The sequence below is a fragment of the Scardinius erythrophthalmus genome (assembly GCF_964197995.2).
Source record: "Scardinius erythrophthalmus genome assembly, chromosome: 7".
Taxonomy (NCBI): domain Eukaryota; kingdom Metazoa; phylum Chordata; class Actinopteri; order Cypriniformes; family Leuciscidae; genus Scardinius; species Scardinius erythrophthalmus.
The window spans coordinates 11,307,614-11,327,597 of record NC_138227.1 but is presented as its reverse complement, the minus strand read 5'-3'; the positions used below and the strand labels follow the sequence as shown (position 1 = coordinate 11,327,597).

Below are 19,984 nucleotides of genomic sequence, written 5' to 3'. Positions count from 1 at the left end.
TCCCTCCCAGTTCTTTTCCTGATATCTTTCCCTCCCAAGAAATACCCCTAAAAACTTCAACCCTTCATTTCCCCATTTAATTTCACCTGGGAGTACTGGAGGAGGCTTCTCTTGCCAATTCCCCATAATGAACCCTTCACTTTTGTTCCAGTTGACCCTTGCAGATGAGGCCTTTTCGTAAATATTAAGACTTTCTTTTAATGCTTCAACATCATTTTTGTTTTTGATAAAAACAGTAATATCATCCGCATAAGCGGATACCTTAATAGGCCTTTTTTCAAACCCTTTAACCATAAAACCTTGTAATTTTTTTCTTAATTGACATAGTAGAGGTTCAATTGCTAAAGAATAGAGTTGTCCTGATAAAGGACAACCCTGTCTAATACCCCTATTTATTAAAACTGGTTGACTAAGTCCACCTCCCACCTTGAGCATGACTGATGCCCCATTATATAAAAGTTTTATTCCAGATAAAAAGGAATCTCCAATTCCAAAAGCTTTGAGAGTATTAAACAAATAAACATGATCAACTCGATCAAAAGCCTTTTCTTGATCAATTGAAAATATACCTACATCTTGATTATCCATGTATGCCAAATCAATAACATCTCTTAAAAGAAAGAGGTTATCCATTTTAGTTCTCTTTGGTATACAATAAGTCTGATCTCTTTGTATCAAAGACCCAAGGTATGTTTTTAGTCTATTTGAAAGACACTTCGCAATAATTTTATAGTCTGTACATAATAATGCAACTGGTCTCCAGTTTTTTAAAAGACCAAGGTCACCTTTCTTGGGAAGTAATGAAAGTACAGCTCTTTTACAACTTGTTGGCAGTTCCTTCTTTTCAAAAGAGGCTTTAAAAACCTCCAACATGTCTTCCTTGAGTACATACCAAAAATGTTTATAAAATTCTGCAGGAAGTCCATCAATTCCAGGGGCTTTACCAATAGAAAGTTGCTGAACTGCTTTTGACAAGTCTTGCATCGTTATCTCAGAGTCAAACTCCTTTTGCTGTTCAATATCCAGTTTTGGTATATCTTTAAGTAAAAAGTCCATACTAGAGACATCACAGTTTTGTGCTCCAAACAGATCCTTATAAAAATCCATTGCAAGCATCCTCATCTCTTTTGGATCGGAGGTTAAAGTTCCATTGTCACGTTTCAGATGTAACATCTGTTTTCTCTCCATTACTTTTCTTTCTAAATTGAAAAAGAAAGAACTAGGAGCGTCCATATCGTTCAATGAAGAAAAACGAGCTCTAATTAAAGCTCCTTTTGCATTCTCATGAAGAAGAGTTCCCAAAGCTTTCTTCCTTTTTTCCAACATGCTTACATCAATTAAATTATTGTTTACTGCATTTATTTCAAGTTGTTCTATATCTCTCTCAAGTTCTTTGATTGTCTTTTTAATCAAACTATTTGTATGAGCAGTATAATTTTGACAAAACATTCTTATTTGGGTTTTTCCTACTTCCCACCATTGAACAATATTATCATAATCATTTCTCCTTTCTTTCCAGTTATTCCACAATAAAACAAATTTCTCACAGAAAGTTACATCATGCAACAATTTAATATTAAAATGCCAATAAGAACTGAAACTTTTTGATTTTTTTAAGCTTATTTCCAACGAACACAAATGATGGTCCGTAAAACCATTTGGGGAAATAACAGATTTTTTAACTCTATTATTATTACTTCTACTAATATAAAACCTGTCTAGCCTTGCTGAACTAATATGATTACTGGAAACTTTTACCCATGTGTACTGTCTTGCCATTGGATGATGTTCTCTCCAGACATCAATTAAATCATAATCCCTAATAATATCACTTAACACATTTATTGAAGGAGGACAGGGTTCCTCTCCATTTCTATCCAAAGTAAAATCTAGGGTGCAATTCCAATCACCACCTAAAATCAAAAATACATTCTTATCAAAAACTTTTAAACCATCATTCACTTTCTTAAAAAAATTAATTCTCTCTGCTCCATTATTCGGTGCATATACATTAATAAATACAAACAATGAACCCATTATTTCTACCTGAACAACTAAGCCCCTACCTTTTTCTATCTCACAAGTAGAAACAACAGTCATATTAATATTTTTTCCAAAAAGAATGGCAACACCTCCACTTAGATTTGAGCCATGACTAAAGTAAATGTTTCCCTCCCACCACATTCTCCAGTCTATCTCGTCTACCATATCACTGTGGGTTTCTTGTAAAAAAGTTATATTAATGTTTTTTTTCTGTATATATTCAGATATAACAGCCCTTTTGTTTTTTTCCCTCCCTCCATTTATGTTAATGGTTCCTATTTTAAAGCTCTCCATATATAGAGGGAAAAGAAAGAAAAAAAATAGGACAGAAAGAAAAGACAGTTTAAAATAGAAAAGAAGATTCACCCTTTGTGACATTAAACAAGTTTAGTTAATCTTTTAGTCGAACATTTGCCTCTCCTTAATTTTGTAACAATTTTCTTTAGTCTAAACCTTTTCCTTCTGCTAAGTTCTTCAAATCCTACTGTTTTCTGTATTTTCATTACTGAAATCAAAAACTTTCCAACATCTGGGAAAAACTCGCTTACTTCAAACTTTCTACCAAAAGTTTCATCCAGAAAATCATTAATTTCTTTTACAGTATACAACTGTTCATCCCCACACTGAGATGGGATATCCGACATTTCAGACAAATTATCATCATCATCACCTTCCTCCATTTCATGACCAATTCCTTCTTCCTCTATCTGTGACCCAAAAAGGTGATCTTCAATTTTATCACCAATAGTAGTCCTATCTGTTTCAAGAGTACCAATGACCTCAGATCTTTCAACTTCAACACTTATCCCGCTATGTTCCTCAACTACTTCACTTACTGTAGGCCTACTTTCTTCACTGTCTTTTACAGCCTCACCATTTCCAGTTTCACTTTTTCCCATAGTTGGCCTATTGAGTTGGTCTTTCCTTACTTTCATACTCTGCTCTTCTAACGTTAGTAAAACTACTTCGTGTTCATTTGTGTTTTCGTTTCTTTCAATCTGCCTTTTTTTTGGACAAGCATTTTTCTTATGTCCAATATCTCCGCACTCAAAACATTTGAGGCTGCCAGTATTCGCGTAAATCATATAGGATTTCCCTTCATGCTGAACGCGAAAAGAGATGTCCAAAGAAGGCGATTCCAAAAACATAAACACTTGACGTCTGAATGAGAGCACGTGCTTTAATGCTTGATTTTTACAACCTAGCGGAATCATTTTTATTCCGCTAGCAAGTTTTCCAAACCTGAGTAATTCTCGTTCAATTTCACTACTAGGTATGAACGGCGGCACATTAGAAATTGTAACTTTCGTTGAAAGGGAAACCAGCGGTGAAATAACACAAAAAACACCACTTACCCAGACTCCGCTTTCAATCAACCGACCAACCAAACTCTGCTCCTTCAAGAAAATCACAACGGCCTTATTCATTCGCGAGGCAGAAACTATATTTTCAAATCCAATTTGTTTTCCCGCCGCGACAAGTACATCCTCCACAGAAGCATCGGCCACAGGCACACACCTGACTCCATGACGGAGCGACAGAGAGGAGTCACACCCACTCGGGTGAGCCTCCATTCTCACACCCCGCCACGAAGTAAAAAAACAACAACAAATTAAATAATGAAAAATAAAAACTAAAAAGAAAAAATTGAAACAAACGAAAAAGAAAAAACGAAAAGCAAAAAACAAACAAAAAAAAGTTTAAACAGCTTCCCAAAAAGAGGAAAAATCAGTTGCTCTTCTCACCCGTGAAACGCTCACGCACCCCACGCTCCCGACATGCAACACACATTCGAGAGAGAGAGAGAGAGAGAGAGAGAGAGAGAGAGAGAGAGAGAGAGAGAGAGATGCTTCAGCTCTTAGTATATCAGCACAGTAGAAGCACAGTATCTAGCTTTCACACCACTGACCAGACACAGCGATTAGCATCAACACTTGTCGCTGTATATGAAATTACATACCAGCCATTCCTCATACTGAGCATCAGCAGGGGCCCAGATTCATACAAAAACTCATAATGAATGAGTGTAACATTATTACAAAATATTTATATTTCAAATAAATACTATTCTTTTGAGTTTTCTATTCATCGAATATATATGTCCAATTAAAATATATAAAAAAGTGTCTTTAGAAAGATTAATTGTGTCCATTCAATGCTTTTTATCTGCCACGATGCATTTGAGTTATTCTGCTTTTTTGCTTTCAACAAACATTGATATATTCAGTTAATAATAAGCATACCATGTAATTAATTAGTAAAAAAATGTAAACAAATGACAAGAGCAAATTGTTTCAAAGAAAAATTTTGTATTAAAAGGTAATATTTCAGCTGTGGCGTGTAGCGTGTAACGCAGTCACTCCTACTAACCACTTTGTCGGGTTGAATTTTCTATGTACATTTTTCAATTGTAGTCTTTTAAAAAGGCATCTGAAATAATAAACCAAGTAGTGTTGTCAAAAATATAGATTTTTCGATACATAGGCTATCTATACTGAAAAATCTGAAACGCGATACCAGCTGCGCTTTCTCTCTCTCTTATGATCTCTACGACAGCAAGTAGACACACAAACCCGCCTCCCTTCACTCACTCGTTTAATTTGCTCCGGATGAATGTTTCTTGTTACAGGGATTGAATTTCGGCGTGGGATTGCATCATAATTTTACTCATTCCTCGCAAATTTTTGGCTCACACCCAAAATATTGGCAAGTATTCAAGTAAACACACTCAGTTATGTTAAGTGAACGTAAACAGTCGAGAAAGAAAACGTATGCGCATGCATCCGTGCATTCGGTTTTTAAGGCCATGATACGTTTGAAAACGTATATTTTTCTCTCCGTTTTGGCCTTCCGTCCACAGAGGCGGCGTTTTTGTTAATGTTTTGAAAACGCACTCCAAAGTGGATGAAAACGCCGTTTTCACGTTGTAGTGTGGACTGTGAAACCGGTGGTATTTAAAAACGATGACGTAAATTTAGTCATATATGACGCTAGGTCTATTGTACCAATAGATATTCATGTTTATACCAGTATTGTGCCTGTTATGTGCTATTCATTTTCACACTGTTGCTAAAAATATTCAGTCCTGCAAAGATGACAGAATTTACTCGCATTTGCTGTCCTGTGGCAACATGAGAGCTGTTGCGTTTAAGACCAAACATATGGTGACTGCGTGCGACCTGGACCGCATCAGTGAATGGTGAGATATTTTACTAAATAAAATGATCCTGTCAGAAGAATTGCGCGATAACTTCATTATTTATTTTTCCATCTGAATCATAATGATCTTTTGTGGGGTTTTACGCATGCGCAGTGAGGTGAATTTAGCGTTTTCAGGCGTTTTTGAAAAGTTTCTCATCCACACTGAAACGTCCGAAAACGCCTGAAAACGCTAGTGTGGACGGAGAGCGTTTATAAACGAAAACGCCGTTTTCAAATGTATCCGTATTAATGTAGACGGAGCCTAGTGACAGCATTCTATAGGCTACCTGCTGTCAAATTGTGGGATAATATTAAAATATATATATGGCAGTTTTTCCCCATGGTATCAATATCAAAATTCAGTGGCTAGTAACTTTGGAAAACCACTAGTCACAGTGGCTGGTGAGAAAAAAAGTTAATGTCAAGTCCTGATTACATTTGGCATGGTGCTAAATCCGAAGTGACTTGCAGCACATTCAGTGGATGCATTTGATCAATAGTGTTTCCTTAGAATTGAGCTAACAACCTCTGTGTTGCTAGAGCAATGCTCTTCCAGTTAAGAACATGATGGAAGTGTTTGGCATTTAATTTAATTTCTTTAGTGTTCCATCAGTGTTTTGTATAGACAACATGGATGGGATTTGGATGAAAAAAAAGCCAAGGACACCATAGATGTTATGAATGTTTTACTGAGTCTGTGTATCTAGGGAAAGAGAGATACTCGTCCGTTTTATCTGGGCCAGGTCATACATGTATATGTTTAGTAAGATGTTTGCTGGAGGCAATCCTCCAGGGTGATGTTTTACTTAGCCATTCATGATGCTGTTGATCCAGGGCTTTCACAGAACACAGACATGGCTTTAAGTGTTATTATATCTGGTTGCTGATTCTCACTCTCTGCGCTGTTCCTCACACAGACGTTATAAGGACTCTTTACAAGCTCTAAATTATGTTTTCTTCTTCACATTTCCACAGGCTTTCAAATAAATTCCAGGCTAAAAGGCACAATGTTTTGAGCTGTATATCATCAGGGCACTTTCTATTGGTGGATTGCGGTTTTTCTGTGTGATTGCAAACAAAAACACAAAGTTTGAAGATTAAAGGCACAGTATGTAAGTTTCGCCGCTAGATGTCGCTTATTCAAAACAATAACAAAGGCGTAGCTTGATAAGGCCGCGAATGAGCGTGGCATCATGGGAGGTGTCGTATTGACCTCTCAAAGACTCGGACAGAAATCATGTTCATGGATGAGCTAATGTATTCAAGTTTTATTAATGTTACTGTGAAATTAATGTTACTGTGGTATGAAGCAGGGTGGAGCCGGTGAAGCGAATGCTAATGAGAGACACCTGCGTGACACACCGGTCTCGAGTCCCATGGATTGACGACAGTGAAGGACGAGAGGTCCAGGCCTGGGACATTTAACATTGCTGTTTTAATTATGCTTATATGCCGCAGCCGGCCGCTGCCGCTCCTTTCGTTATGTTGTTTAAAGTTAAAGTTACATTTAATGTTTGCAGGTTCCCGTCTCCTCCCTGAACATGAACTTTGTTACTTTAGTTACGTTTGACCATTAGAATTCACATTATTTTATTTAATTCTAATGAAATAGCTGTAAGTGCTAAATTACTACTCATACAGGTCACTTTATTTGACGATTTAAAATTGTGGATAACGCAGCACTGTTGTACTTGGTCAAAACAATCATGCTAAAAATATGTTTGAGTCTATTGAAAGTTATGTTATAACACTGTGCTTTCGCTTGGTGGCTGGTATGAGACACTTTGCAGTAAGCTAGATGATATTAGAATATCATATTAATTAAAGCTTGTGCTGCTAAATGGAAGTGCAGATTCACCACTCGTTGTGTCACTTGGGTTGTCTGTTTACACTCTCCAGATAGCCAGTCTGTGGTTTATTCAGTGAGTCATTAAATCATTTACTCAACCGTTTCATTCAAAAACATTGATTAGTTCAGAAACAAACAAGTGACTTTTGTTATGAATGAGTCACTGAAAATTTAATTCAGCTAATTTGTTGAAAACACTCATTTATTCAGGAACCAAATAAGTGATATTTAAAAATTTTTATTATTTATTTAGCCGACACTTTTATCCAACATGACTTATAAATGGGTATATACATAGTAATAAGACATGAAAATGAAATGTAATTGAATTATTCACTCAACTGATTCATTCAATGAAACAAGTGTCTCAACTGGTTCACATTCAGGAAAGAATCATCAGTGTTGCTTGTAGACATGTCGTTGATTTTGCTTTGATTTCATTTCAAACTATTTTCATTTGTGGGCAAAAATAGTGAAAAGTAACTGCCATTATTGTGTCTGAAATGTAAGTTACTCAATATTAACCTCTTGTTAAACGAAATGTTTTGAGTATTTATAGCAGCAACTTGCTTGCTTGTGTGATATTACATAAACAGTCAACTGATGTCTATATAAGAAATTATCCAGCATGCTTAGCCTGAATATCTTTTTACCTGTATTATATATAATGTATGTATGTGTATGTATATATATATATATATGAAAACTATATGAAGAAGGCAAAAGCCTCTAAGTCCGTCTAAAGGTTTTGTTTAATATTAAAAAATTTATCCGGCTCCTATGTATAGGTTTCTACCAAAGTACCGGCATTTCTGAATGGGCTGAGGCTGGGATTTAGTGAGTTTGAAGTGAAGTATTTGATGAACATGTACTATGTGCGGATAGAATTCACTCAATATTATTATCTCATTTTTTTACAGAGGTGGCTTTTAGAGGCTTTTGCATCGGAGGTCTTCATATATATATAAAAGCCTCTGACTCATCTTGAATATCACAGAACGCTTAATAATCATAATGCATGATATACTAAATGATGTACCTATAGAGTACTGTATATGTAACAGTAGCTTGATAGGTCTTCTTGTGACTGTTTTGGCAGGTCAGAAGGAGGTAAACGCCACTGGGAGGTCATTCACGGTCAGGAGTAGCGTACACCTCAAGGTGGACAGGAAGGACGACGGAGCAGCGTACACCTGCGTGGTGGAGCACGTGTCTCTGGGCTCAATGCCGCACCAGGTCACAGAAGTGCTGGAGGTCCACTGTGAGTCATATTTTTGGATCAGTTTCCCTCCTGACTTTAGTTTAACCGAAACTGCTATTAGATCATCTAAAAACGGGACGCCTGTCAGCACCAGTTTAAAGAGTGGCAGAGCCGTGTTATGTGTACAGTAACTGCAAATTAGCAATGTTTTGGAGTAGTGTAACAGTAGCTCAGTGACATGTTTTCAAAATAGGGTAACTTTTCCATTAGCAAGCTATTAAAAAAAAATAGGTGTGGTGTGACAAAATGCTATATTTTACAATGTCTGATTGTATAATGTATATATATATAATATTTACAATAAAGTTTTTTTTTTTTTTTTTTTTCATTTTGTGCTTTTTTTGTCTTGTGTTTTTCTTTCATTTTGTTTTTTTGTTTTTTGTGTCTTGTGTTTTTGTTTTATCTTGTGCTTTTGTTGTTGTTTTGGTTGTCTCTTGTGGTTTCATTTTGTGTTTTCATTTTATCTTTTGTGTTTTTGTTGTGTCTTGTGGGATTTTTTTGTCTTGTGTTTTTGTTTTTTGTTTCGTTTTGTGTTTTCATTGTGTCTTGTTTCATTTTTTGTTTCCTCATGATTTGTTTCATTTTGTGTCTTGTGTTTTGTTTTGTTTTGTTTTGTTTTGTTTTTTGTCTTGGTTTGTTTTGTGTTTTTTGTTTTTGTTGTGTTTTTTGTTTTTGTTGTGTCTTGTGTTTTGTTTTGTGTTTTTGTTGTGCCTTGTGTTTTTTTGTTGTTGTTTTGTTTTGCTTTTTGTCAATCCAGATCCTCCTCAGGTTCAGATTGTGCACTCAGTAATAGTACCTCAGGAAGGACAGTACTTCAAACTGGAGTGTGTATCCAAAGGCAACCCACTGTGAGTGCAGCTTTCTTTTAATCACCTATGTGAACTTTGTTTGAATATGATTTGTCTTATGAAGTGGAACTTGCAGAATCATCACGTCTCAAGGCGACCCTTATTTGCATGCCAAGAACAAAAAGCAATAATACTAAATCAAATTGTGATATTTGGGAGAGATTTAGTGAGTCATATAATCGTCTACAGACAGTTGTAACTCTTTTAGTGTGACCTTTCTGAGGTAGAGGACAAAAACGTAAAACGTTCCTTGAGCGGAAATGATAACAAAATGAGAGAAAAATCTTTTCTGTCACCAGCCTACTAAACCTATGGCCTAAAAAGATTACAGGAGCTCAGAATTTTTCATGTTATATATTTACAATGGAAGTACATTGGGGGGCATTTACTTTGATGCATTCTTGTGTTAAAAAATAGCTTGACTGAGTGCAACAAAAGGAACTTGAACACAGATTTTTTTTTTTTTTTTATGTACTCAACAATAATTCATTTCTAACAAAAAATGAAATAAGAAATCCAGTGTAGTGTACCTTTTCCTGTACACGAGGGAGAAAAAAATCGACATAAACTAGCAAAGCAGGACATTTTTTGGCACAATGTTCCGATTTCAAATTAAATCCATATGTAAAGCATGGAGTTTCTTGGTGTTTGAAATGCAACAAGATTATGGAAGTAAAATAATGGCAAATGTTTTTGAAACAAAAAAGCCTTTAGAATTGCACTACTTGAAAAAAATATGCATTGCATTAACCATGCTTGCATTTTAATGCATTTTATTTTTAGCCTTGTATTTTTATGGGCTGAAATTCAGCATGGCAATATTTAAGCTATGAATATAACCAACCACCAGTCATAAAACCAACTCATGTAGGTGTCAGGCATCCTGCTGGTGATGTCGACTAACAGCAGATTGAGATTATGGCTCGGTAATCTACTGCTTTTCCTGCAGTTCCTGAATGTCAGTGTTGAATTTACTGTCAAGTAGTGCAATTCAACAGGCTTTTTTTGTTTCAAAAACATGTGGCATTATTTTACTTCCATACAAGAAGCTCAACTGACACCCACTTATCATGCAGTTTCATTTCCATGACGGACAAGTGTCACAGTTCTCGATCTTTACGTAGATAAATCTAAAGCCTCATGCTAAATCACTCTGTTGTTTTTAGGCCTGAGCCAGTTTTCTGGACAAAAGATGGAGGTGAGCTTCCTGATGTTGAACGAATGATCGTGGAGGGTAGAGATCTAATCATTACCACACTGAACAAAACAGACAACGGCACATACCGCTGTGAGGCCAGCAACATCCTCGGCACCAACAGGGATGAATTTACACTGTATGTGTATGGTAAGTACTTCTGGGTCAACATAACATCTGGAGGGCAATAAATCCATAAGTTTGTTTTATATTCTCATGTTATGTTCTCATTATTTATTTTATTTGTGAAAGTTTATGTTAATATCCATCGTAATCTGCATCATAACACACATACGCACTCAGTGAACTCCTCCTGGCCTAGTTTACCAGTGTTTTTGTGTGTTGGGGGTATACAGCAGAAACTGCTGGTGGCTGCAGTATTTGCCACCAAAGTGAGACGGAGCCAGAAATGATAAGTTGGTTTTCCAAAACAGGAAGTAAAGCAATAGAAGAACACACAATTAAGGGTCCACTACTAATGCGGATAACATTTGTCAAGCTAAAATTGGAAGGAAGATACAGAGCGCCTGGGACAGAGATGGATTTGTAGCATCGCTTTTTAATAGGTCCAACAGCAAACTTTGAGAGAAATCATTTGGAAGGTACACATTTATTTGTTATAAAAGCAAAGACGTGGGATTTGTCACAACAGGAGGGTCCTTTATGGACGGACGCCTTTTGAAAGTTGAGCCCACAACTCTCCATGCCTTTCCATTGTCCTAGATTTATTTGGCCACATTAACAAGACACACAAAATAAATATCTTCACTAGTGAAGAAGCTCTACAACTGAATCAGGTTAAACCAAGAAGATCTATAATACCTGGAGAAAGTTATTTGCTAGCATAATGATGTAATACTGACATGTATTACTGAAAAAAAATAAAAATAAATATATATATATATATATATATATATATAAAAATTATTATTATTTAACTTATTTGCACAGCTACTTTTGAATGGTTGTCAATGGAAAATAACACTTTTAGTTACACCATTTACTAGCAAAGACTAACCGAACTATAACCAGTCAAACCTTGACCTGCAGGTTAAAGAAATAAGAGGAAGCAAGAAACAGACAGGTGTAGAGAGAGAGAGAGGGAGAATCTCATTCACAACTCATTACCTCTGCCTCTAATTCATCTAGATGTCTGACTTCACCCGAGTGATATTTATTAAGCCTTTCGTCTCAGGATGAGTTGTCCGACTCGGCTCTCGAATGAACCTAATTTGCTAATGGTACGACTGCCAAGTGGCAATAAATGTCAGTTGAAATCACACAGTCTCTATTCATCTCCAGTTACCGTTTTAATTTACATTTATTTATGTGTCTGCTGGTAGGTGCACTTTATTTTTCCAAGGACAGAAATTAAATGTGAATGTCTGGTGTTTAGGAAAGGAAATTAATGAAAAACAGGATGGTAAATTTTGTTATTTTAGGATTATGTTAAGTAGGATGGCAAATTGGGCTGTGGTATTTAACATTACTTAGGTTTGTTTACTATAGAAATAGAAATTAGTATCATGAGGAATTTAATGATTCCGATTTCACTCAACTAGACTGTAGAAAAAGTTGCTGCCTAAAATTTAAGTACAATCAACTTGGATGTTTAAGTCATTTCAACTTAAATTGCATTAAACTGACTTAAAAAACTTATTTCAATGAGTTAAAGCAATTTAAAAATAATCTGTTATAACTTATTGATATATTTTTTGCAGTGTATTATTGACTAACCCTTGTGCAAAAAAAAACAACATTTAGATATTTTAATATTAATGAAATAAAAGGCTACTTAGGTGTACTTAAAGAGTCAACTTTCATGACTATTTCTTAACTTACTTTTTGTGTTAAGTGCACTTTGTGGTAGTCAAATTAAAATATTTTAAAGTAAATTTTAAATAATTTAGTTTTAATAATTTTTGTTGTGCTTTAAGTACACTTATTTCGATGTGTTGGCTAACATTATTTGTAAAGTACTTATAATTTTTAACTATAGTGTGTTATTCAATGTTACATTTTAAGTTAATATTTGTTAAATGTACTACAATGCAACTTCATCATTACAAATGTGTTATTATAAATACATTTAAATACATGACATACAAAGTTTCGATAGAAATGACATTAAGGAATATTTTAGTTCAGTACATTCGGCAGCACGCTTTAATCATATTTCAAAGATAATAGAAATATTTATGAAATTACATATAAAGATGTATTTAAGTCCTACTTAAGCGAGTCCAAAAAATCATTATACATTTCAGCTAATTGCATTCAATATAAATTTCAATTATAATGCATTTTCATTTAATTACAGTTAACATGCAATTAATTGGACAGAAACATTACATTCAGTTTGCACTTTATTTGTAAGTATATTGTTTCTATAATATTTACTCTTTCTAAAAGTATGCTAAAGTGTTGGCCTACTTCTTTTTCACAGAAAAATAATTGATTGAAACTACAATACATTTTACACTAAACCAAAACTATTCTATTATTTTTTTAATATGAGTACCATTTAGTAACTCTGTTCTGAATGTCTAGATTTAAAACTGTAACATGTATAATTTTTGTACCACTAGGATCATCAATCGGGACTCTTAATACACCTCCAACCCAACTGCCATTGGTCAGAGAAACTGTTAGCCCCGCCCCCAAACTCACACCATTGGTTTGAGCCAGTGCCACTATGTTGGGCTGCGTATTTAAATATACACATCCGCAACAGAGTATTATATTAGTTTTGCAAGTTATGCCCAATTTAGGGGCAGGTGGGGAGAGGGATATGATAAGATGGTAAGATAAGATTAACAAATACATCCATTTGGGTACACTGACTAAAATCTCATGTGCAGTAGAAACAATTTCCACTCAGAAATAGAAATTGAGTATTTTCTTGTAAAACTTACCCCAGTTATCTGATCCTTTTTACAGTGTAGCTCTATATATACTGTAGTCATCAGAGCTGTGGCATATATTCGCTATACCCACAAAACACTCTCTTGACCATCCTGTTGTATAAATGAATATCAAAAAGCCCAAAAGACAAAACTGAAACCAGCATATATTCATGTCAGGTCAACAGCAGTAGACATTTTCTAGAAAGACAAGCATGAGCTAGAAACCAGCAGTGTCCACAGACAATCCAATTGCTCCTCTAGATGTGAAAATCCATGTATTGGTGCGCACGCTCCTGAATGCGAGTGTTATTGAGCCGTTGAGAGACCTGTGACATCTCTCCTGCAGGTGTAATGTATAGTCTAATTGTACCCAGCAGAAGGTCTGAGACGACGAGACTCCCTCTGGCTGCTCTGAGCCCTGAATTCTCCTCTGACTTTTAAATGAGCATCAGCTTTTATGTCTCATGGGTTTAATCCAGCGTTCGCTTGGAACTGTAAAATATTTATTGCTTGCTTTCTATAATCAGCATGTGTTCGCTACCAACCCCTTCTCATTTAAAACCATTGACCAGATGAAAAAGAATTTTGTTTACTTGCTCTGAAAAGCGTGCAAACATCCATAAAATGGACGTCTTTTCAGAAGTGCGTCCTGCAAGAGATGAAATGCTTCCAGAGGCACTTGTGAGGCAGTTTGACCCTAAACGAAATACTTGCCAAATAGCTTGAAACTGCTGAGTTGTGTTTATACTTCTTTTAACTTTTTCCTCCTCTTCAGTCTTAGGTGTTATTTAAAGAACTAATTATTTATCTGTAATCTGTTAGGGTTACATGTTAAAGGAAGGGCGTGGGTGGCCAGAGACTGATCAAAGCAGCCCGCGTTTACAGTTCAGGCTGAGGAAACTAGCAAGTGGTCACGTTTCTGATGCATTAAACATTAGAGAACCAGAAGAGGAGCCTTGACCAACAAGAAAAATAGAAAATAAACATGTAAATAGAGCTGTTTTTGCATAGTTCTGGACATGCTGATCTGTTGAACCAGGCAAATCCAGGTCATATTTCACACAGAAATCAAAACAAAGAAAAAAAAAAGTGAATGCAAAATTAAATAAGTTAGTTAGAAACTTGTGAGACAAACCTCCACAGACTGACCCAAAAAGAGACTACCTCTAGAAACTTATATTGTAAATATGTCAAATATGCTGTAAATGTACGCATATGGGCTTTCAGAGAAGTACAAGCTAAAATAGTAGGAGTAAATAAAGTGCCTTTCTACAGAAAGAAGACAAGATGACAGGCTATGTGCTTCACAATAATACAGTATCTGCATAAATGAATATAAATATAATCTACTCTTTTTTTCCCTATATACCTGAGGTGCACCAAAAAGTAAACATGAACATTTACATTAGCGCTAAAAAAATCGGGGTCAGTATGAAAAAATAATACTTTTTTTAAACGTGTGATAGTAATAAGAAATGTTTCTTCTTCATATTACTGCATTCACGCCATGTGGTAATTACCATGGTCTCGGGATGACAACATGTGACGTTATATTTGGAGCTGGTTCACATCCTCGGACTGGGAATTACGCGTTTCTACGGCACTTCTATCAACGCCTAAATGAATCTGCAGCAGTCAGGTGGTACAGCGGTCATGTGATACAAGTAAGAGCTGTAATTAAGAGCTCTACGAGGACGTGAACGCTTTTTACTAGTTGAAATCACGTAATTGCGGTGATTACAACATGGTGTGAACGCACCTTTAGAATGATTTCTGAAGGATCATGTGACACGGAAGACTGAAAATGCTGAAAATTCAGCTTTTCCTTCACAGGAATAAATTACATTTTAAAAGATATTAAAATATTAAATGAATATTTTAAATTCTAATATATATGTTATATTTAACAATATTAGTGTTTTACTGAGCATAAGTAAAAATGACTGACCGCTAACTTGTGTATTTTTTTTGTGTATTTTTTGATCTCCATCAACAACGCTAAAAACAGGCTTAATGTTCTTTTAACAAAATATAATTTCGTGCTTCTTTTGAGGTGAAATAAGCCCCAGACACGTTCTTGTCAGGATTCGTAAGTTTCACCCACATCAGAAACCCTGGGGGAAACACACTCAGCCCGCAGCAGAAATGAGCCGTGAACAGTCACACAGCGTTTGAAGTATAGCGGGAATGTTGATCTTTTCCTCTCTTCCATCTCTCTCGCTGCCACTTCACGTCACCTCCACCTTTTTACATCAGACATTCTTTTTTTCCTTATTGTACAAATTGGACTAAAAGGTTTTTGGCTCCAGTGTTGAGGGGGAAAAAGCTAGCCGCCGATGAAATTCTGGTTGTCAGACTGTCAAAGAGGTGAGAGATAAAAGGTCTTTCTAATCACACATAAGCTCTGTTTCAGTAAATCGAAGGGCAGATTCTCCAGTGTGAACGAACAAGTACATGGGGACAAGCAACATTGGGTCTCATTCACTAGTTATTGCGTGGATTAATGGCCCACGTAATTCACATAATGTGCATATGCACATGAATTTGTTCTTAACCTTGTTCTGATATAAATGAATCTGGAGTATTCTAATGAGCGCCCGTGTGCCAGAGGTTAGCCATTTGCATAAAATACACCCAAATCCCATATAAGGGCTTTCCATACAACCTTTTTTACAGTTGTTCATCGCTTTCAGCAAACATATGACGCGCTCTAAAGACGCACATAAGCATATATGCGTTGTTATACAGATTAACCTCACAGCTCAAGCTATAGTGCAACTTCTCTTAAAGTGTAACTTTGCTGATTTTCAACCCGCTTTGTATTGTTGTAATGTCGGTAGTATAGGTAAATAAACAATGTTTACTAGTTCTCCGTGTTACCTGGACTGAGGAATTCACGTTTATTTGTCAGCAAAAGTCCGTCGGATGACACAAAACACACCATCCAGTGAATTTTTGACAGCTTTCATGAAAACTACGGATTGTACTTCTGTATTTTGTATCCCCAGTATGACTGACAGAAGATTACTAACAGTTATTATAAGAGTAGGTTTATCACTGAAAAGGTATCATATTTTGTCTACTCTTTAAACATCATTATGGTAAAAATGGAACACAATGGCATCAGCTTTCTTACCTGTAGGTGACTGCGTTTTACTTAGGGCGTAACTGACAGAACGGCAGTTTCTTTCCGTTTTTCCCCTCCATTTCTGTGTTCGTGGTCATCCAGTTTGAAATGTTGACTACAAAAATGCAGGTTTTTCAGATTTTCCGTCAGTGTTTCCTCCATTTTTAGGATTCTTTGCAGCCTTTAGCCTCTGTAAAACCAAAAGTAACTCACTCCTGCTAAACGTTCACTCTTTGTATTCTTGCACCTAGGAACAATACATGTCGACACCATTATGACTAAAGGTTTGCTAAGAAGTATTTCCTACTAAAGCAAGGTGGTAATTTACTCTGGTCAAGCTTATCTATAGCAGACTGGTGGGAGTGGCCTTGAACGGCAACATGCCCAGTGCATTATGGGTGTTGAAGTTTTCCTAGCAATTTGTCAAAAGGGTAGAAAATCAAAATGTAAAAAATGTCAAGATTTCAAAAATAAATTTCACCTTTCTACTGTGTAGGCTGACAAGTTTTATTGAAAGCCCATTTTGCCAGTGGTAAAGTACTCCTTTAAGGTGTGGTCATATTAGCAAAATTTGTGTGAAATTTCACATGAAAAAAGGTCCATTGTCAATAGCATTGAGATGTATGAAGCACATCTCACACAGAAGTCACTTTCAAAGCAAGCAGCTTTCTGTTGGTCAACAGGTTGAATTCACATGACCAACTTGAACATGATTGAAATCTTAGTGTCAAACTTTTTTGCCCCTCACAAAATTCTATGGCCACCCAGAGTATGTTTTTGCGTAGGCCTATGTGTGGTTTCAGTTGTTACTATGGGCCCTATCTTGCACCCAGCGCAATTGACTTTGTACACCGACGCATGTATCATTCCTATTTTGCACCCGACGCACAGCGGACTTTTCCCTCCACAGACACACGTCGGCAAATTAGGGAATGAACTTGCACTCCCGGGGGTGGTTCAGCGGAAAGAGGAGGCGTGTTCCGGCGCAAACGTTCCCTGGTGCTATTTTGCAGTTTCAGAAAACAATTCCGCCACTGACCAGGAAAAACCTAGTCTAAAGTCAAGTAAAGTGGCGCGTTTTCAGTGGCGCGGTTAGATGCTATTTTAATGGTGCATGCTTGGCCATAATGTAGCGTGTGCACAACGCGCATACACTTTGCTTCTCTCATCTACACACAGATGCAGCAGTTGCCATTTTTGCAAACCATACATTATTACAAGGAAAAATATTCCACATGAGGGAAATCATTGTTGTGTCCATGAAGATGTGAAAAAATAGGCATAAATCTAGCTTACACATTTACCCAAATTATTATACGCCTGTTTAACCGAAGCTTATTTGGGTGGGTTTCTCCCATCCCCATACAATGTCACTTCTCTGTCTTTTACGGCCCTGACGAGAACGTCGGTCTCCTCGGCTGTGAACTGCTCCTGGAGCGTGCCTGGCAAATCCGCCGTTATAATAGCAATCCGCCATGGAACAAGCGCGCCTGCTCTTAAAGAGAATGTGAGATGCCGCTCTGATTGGTTTATTTCACGTTACGCCTAAACCACACCTATGAATAATGAAGCTACTTCAGACCAACCCATTTTAGATCCGCCCACAAAGTAACTTGCGTTTCAAGTGTGATGCTTGCATTTCAGATCGTTAAAATAGGGCCCTATGTGTTTTTTCCCCATGATTCCTCAACAGAAAACTTTTTATACGTTTTGGCCGTTCATTTACACAACAAGATTGTTTTTGGGGCCTAAAAACGCAAACTTTTAAAAACAAGTTTCAAAGTGCAAGTTTTTTTTAAACAATACCGTTATTGTCTCTGTGTAAACTACAAAAACGTTGAAACATTGACGTCATGCGCATGAATATTACATGTTCAGTCTTTTGGCGCATAGTGTTTCTTTACAAAGTGACATCGCCAACTACTGGCCAGGCAGCAGAATACAGCGTTTTTAGTCGTTTTCATAGATCTGTGCGAACGGGGATTGTTTTGACAATTTTGTCATCTGTACATGGAAAAACACAAAGGCACAACTTTTCTGTTTTTAGTACATTGTTGTGGTGTAAACATACCCCAAGTACAAAAGTGATCGATGAATCATGATTTGCTCGTGAAGATGTTCATTTTCATATTTCACACACAAACTCTCTGCATACACACGGTTAGTGAATGAGACCAATTGTCCCAATTTGTCATGCCCGTTCTTTTTATCTGTGTAAGATAAAGAGGCTAGTAACTCAAATGAATTAACTGGTATTAATGCAGTAGAAAATATCTCCAGCTTCAGAGGCTTGAAATACAGAGCGATTTGCATGATAAGTAACATCATTACTGAGCAGTGCAGCGGGACGTAGCAGACACCAGAGATTAGCAAGAATGTAGAGTTATGAATATGCCAAATGGATGTGTTTTGCAGGATGTGTTAGTTTGAAACCATTATGTCGTCCCAGTCGTCCATGTTCCATCACTCTGACAGCAGGTTAATGCTGTCGGTTAGTGTCTTCATTAATGGTTTTGAGTTTTGTGGGCAGTTTTTTTTATTTTTTATTATTCTCTCCCCTTGTGATGTCCTCACCCTTGTCTTCCCTTACTGCCCCTTTCTGTCTGCGTCCATGGCAACAGCTAAAGATTTCCCAGGTACAACTACAGGTAAATATTACAACTACAGAGTGCTGACATCATCATTGCGAGACAGGGCGCTGTAATGTGGCTTGTGGATCGGTGGGTCGGGTTACGCCGATTAACCTCCTCCATAGCATGAGCTGGGAGCCATTGCCTTGCATGGGAGCACTGCTGATCTTTGTGAAATGTCATGGTGCTCCATGGTGCTGTCATTCACACAAGACCCACTTACAGACATCAGTGAAAGGAAATCTTATTTCTGAGTCTGGAAAAGTTAGAAATACAGAACGGTCAATGGCACAAGTATAGGCCTACAGTACAGGATGACGAAAAGGAAATATCTTTTTCAAAATGTAGTTTAAAATGCATGTTCTTATAAACGTATACAGTCCTTTTTGCATTTGGGTCAGTTTCATGCATTTTTGAAAAACTTTTAGGCCATTTTTGACATCAAATGTCAAGTGGTGTAACCAACTAAATCTTTATGTAATTTTTACATCTACATATTAGATTTATTTGAGACCCATAAAATAGTTGAGCCTTAGTGAAGAATGTATATTTTAAAGTTTTGATGAAATAGTACATTATATAAATAATGTAAAAATCCGAAAATAAGACTTTTTCAAGCATGCTTTAGTTCTTTTTTGTTATTATCTCCAATAACCAGACAGACTGAATCTTAAGAAACCAGCACTCAATTCTTGAAGATAGCTCAGTGTCCTTGTAGATCATTTGAAAGGCGTAAACACAAAGCTACGAGGAAAAAATAACCGAGTTGCAGCAGTGACTGTTAAATCGCTGCCATAAAAACATGTTATTATATGTCATCATATAATATGTGTGTGCATGGTATGGCCTTTTGAGAACATGTTTTTATTTTGCTATGTGCAGTTTTTGTCCTGTTTTGTTTAGTTTTTTGGTGAACCATTGATT

General features: G+C 36.4%; 1 protein-coding gene across 1 annotated transcript in view; it reads left to right on the top strand.

Moving 5' to 3' along the window:
• The window catches only part of cadm2b (cell adhesion molecule 2b), a gene marked incomplete at its 5' end in the record, with an annotated part of 235,263 nt that overhangs the window by 204,760 nt on the left and 10,519 nt on the right, over positions 1-19,984 (top strand). The window contains 4 exons of the mRNA XM_081370346.1: positions 8,193-8,354; positions 9,112-9,202; positions 10,369-10,547; positions 19,052-19,078. Coding sequence (XP_081226472.1) covers positions 8,193-8,354; positions 9,112-9,202; positions 10,369-10,547; positions 19,052-19,078 — 459 coding nt within the window. The remainder of the gene's footprint in view (positions 1-8,192; positions 8,355-9,111; positions 9,203-10,368; positions 10,548-19,051; positions 19,079-19,984) is intronic.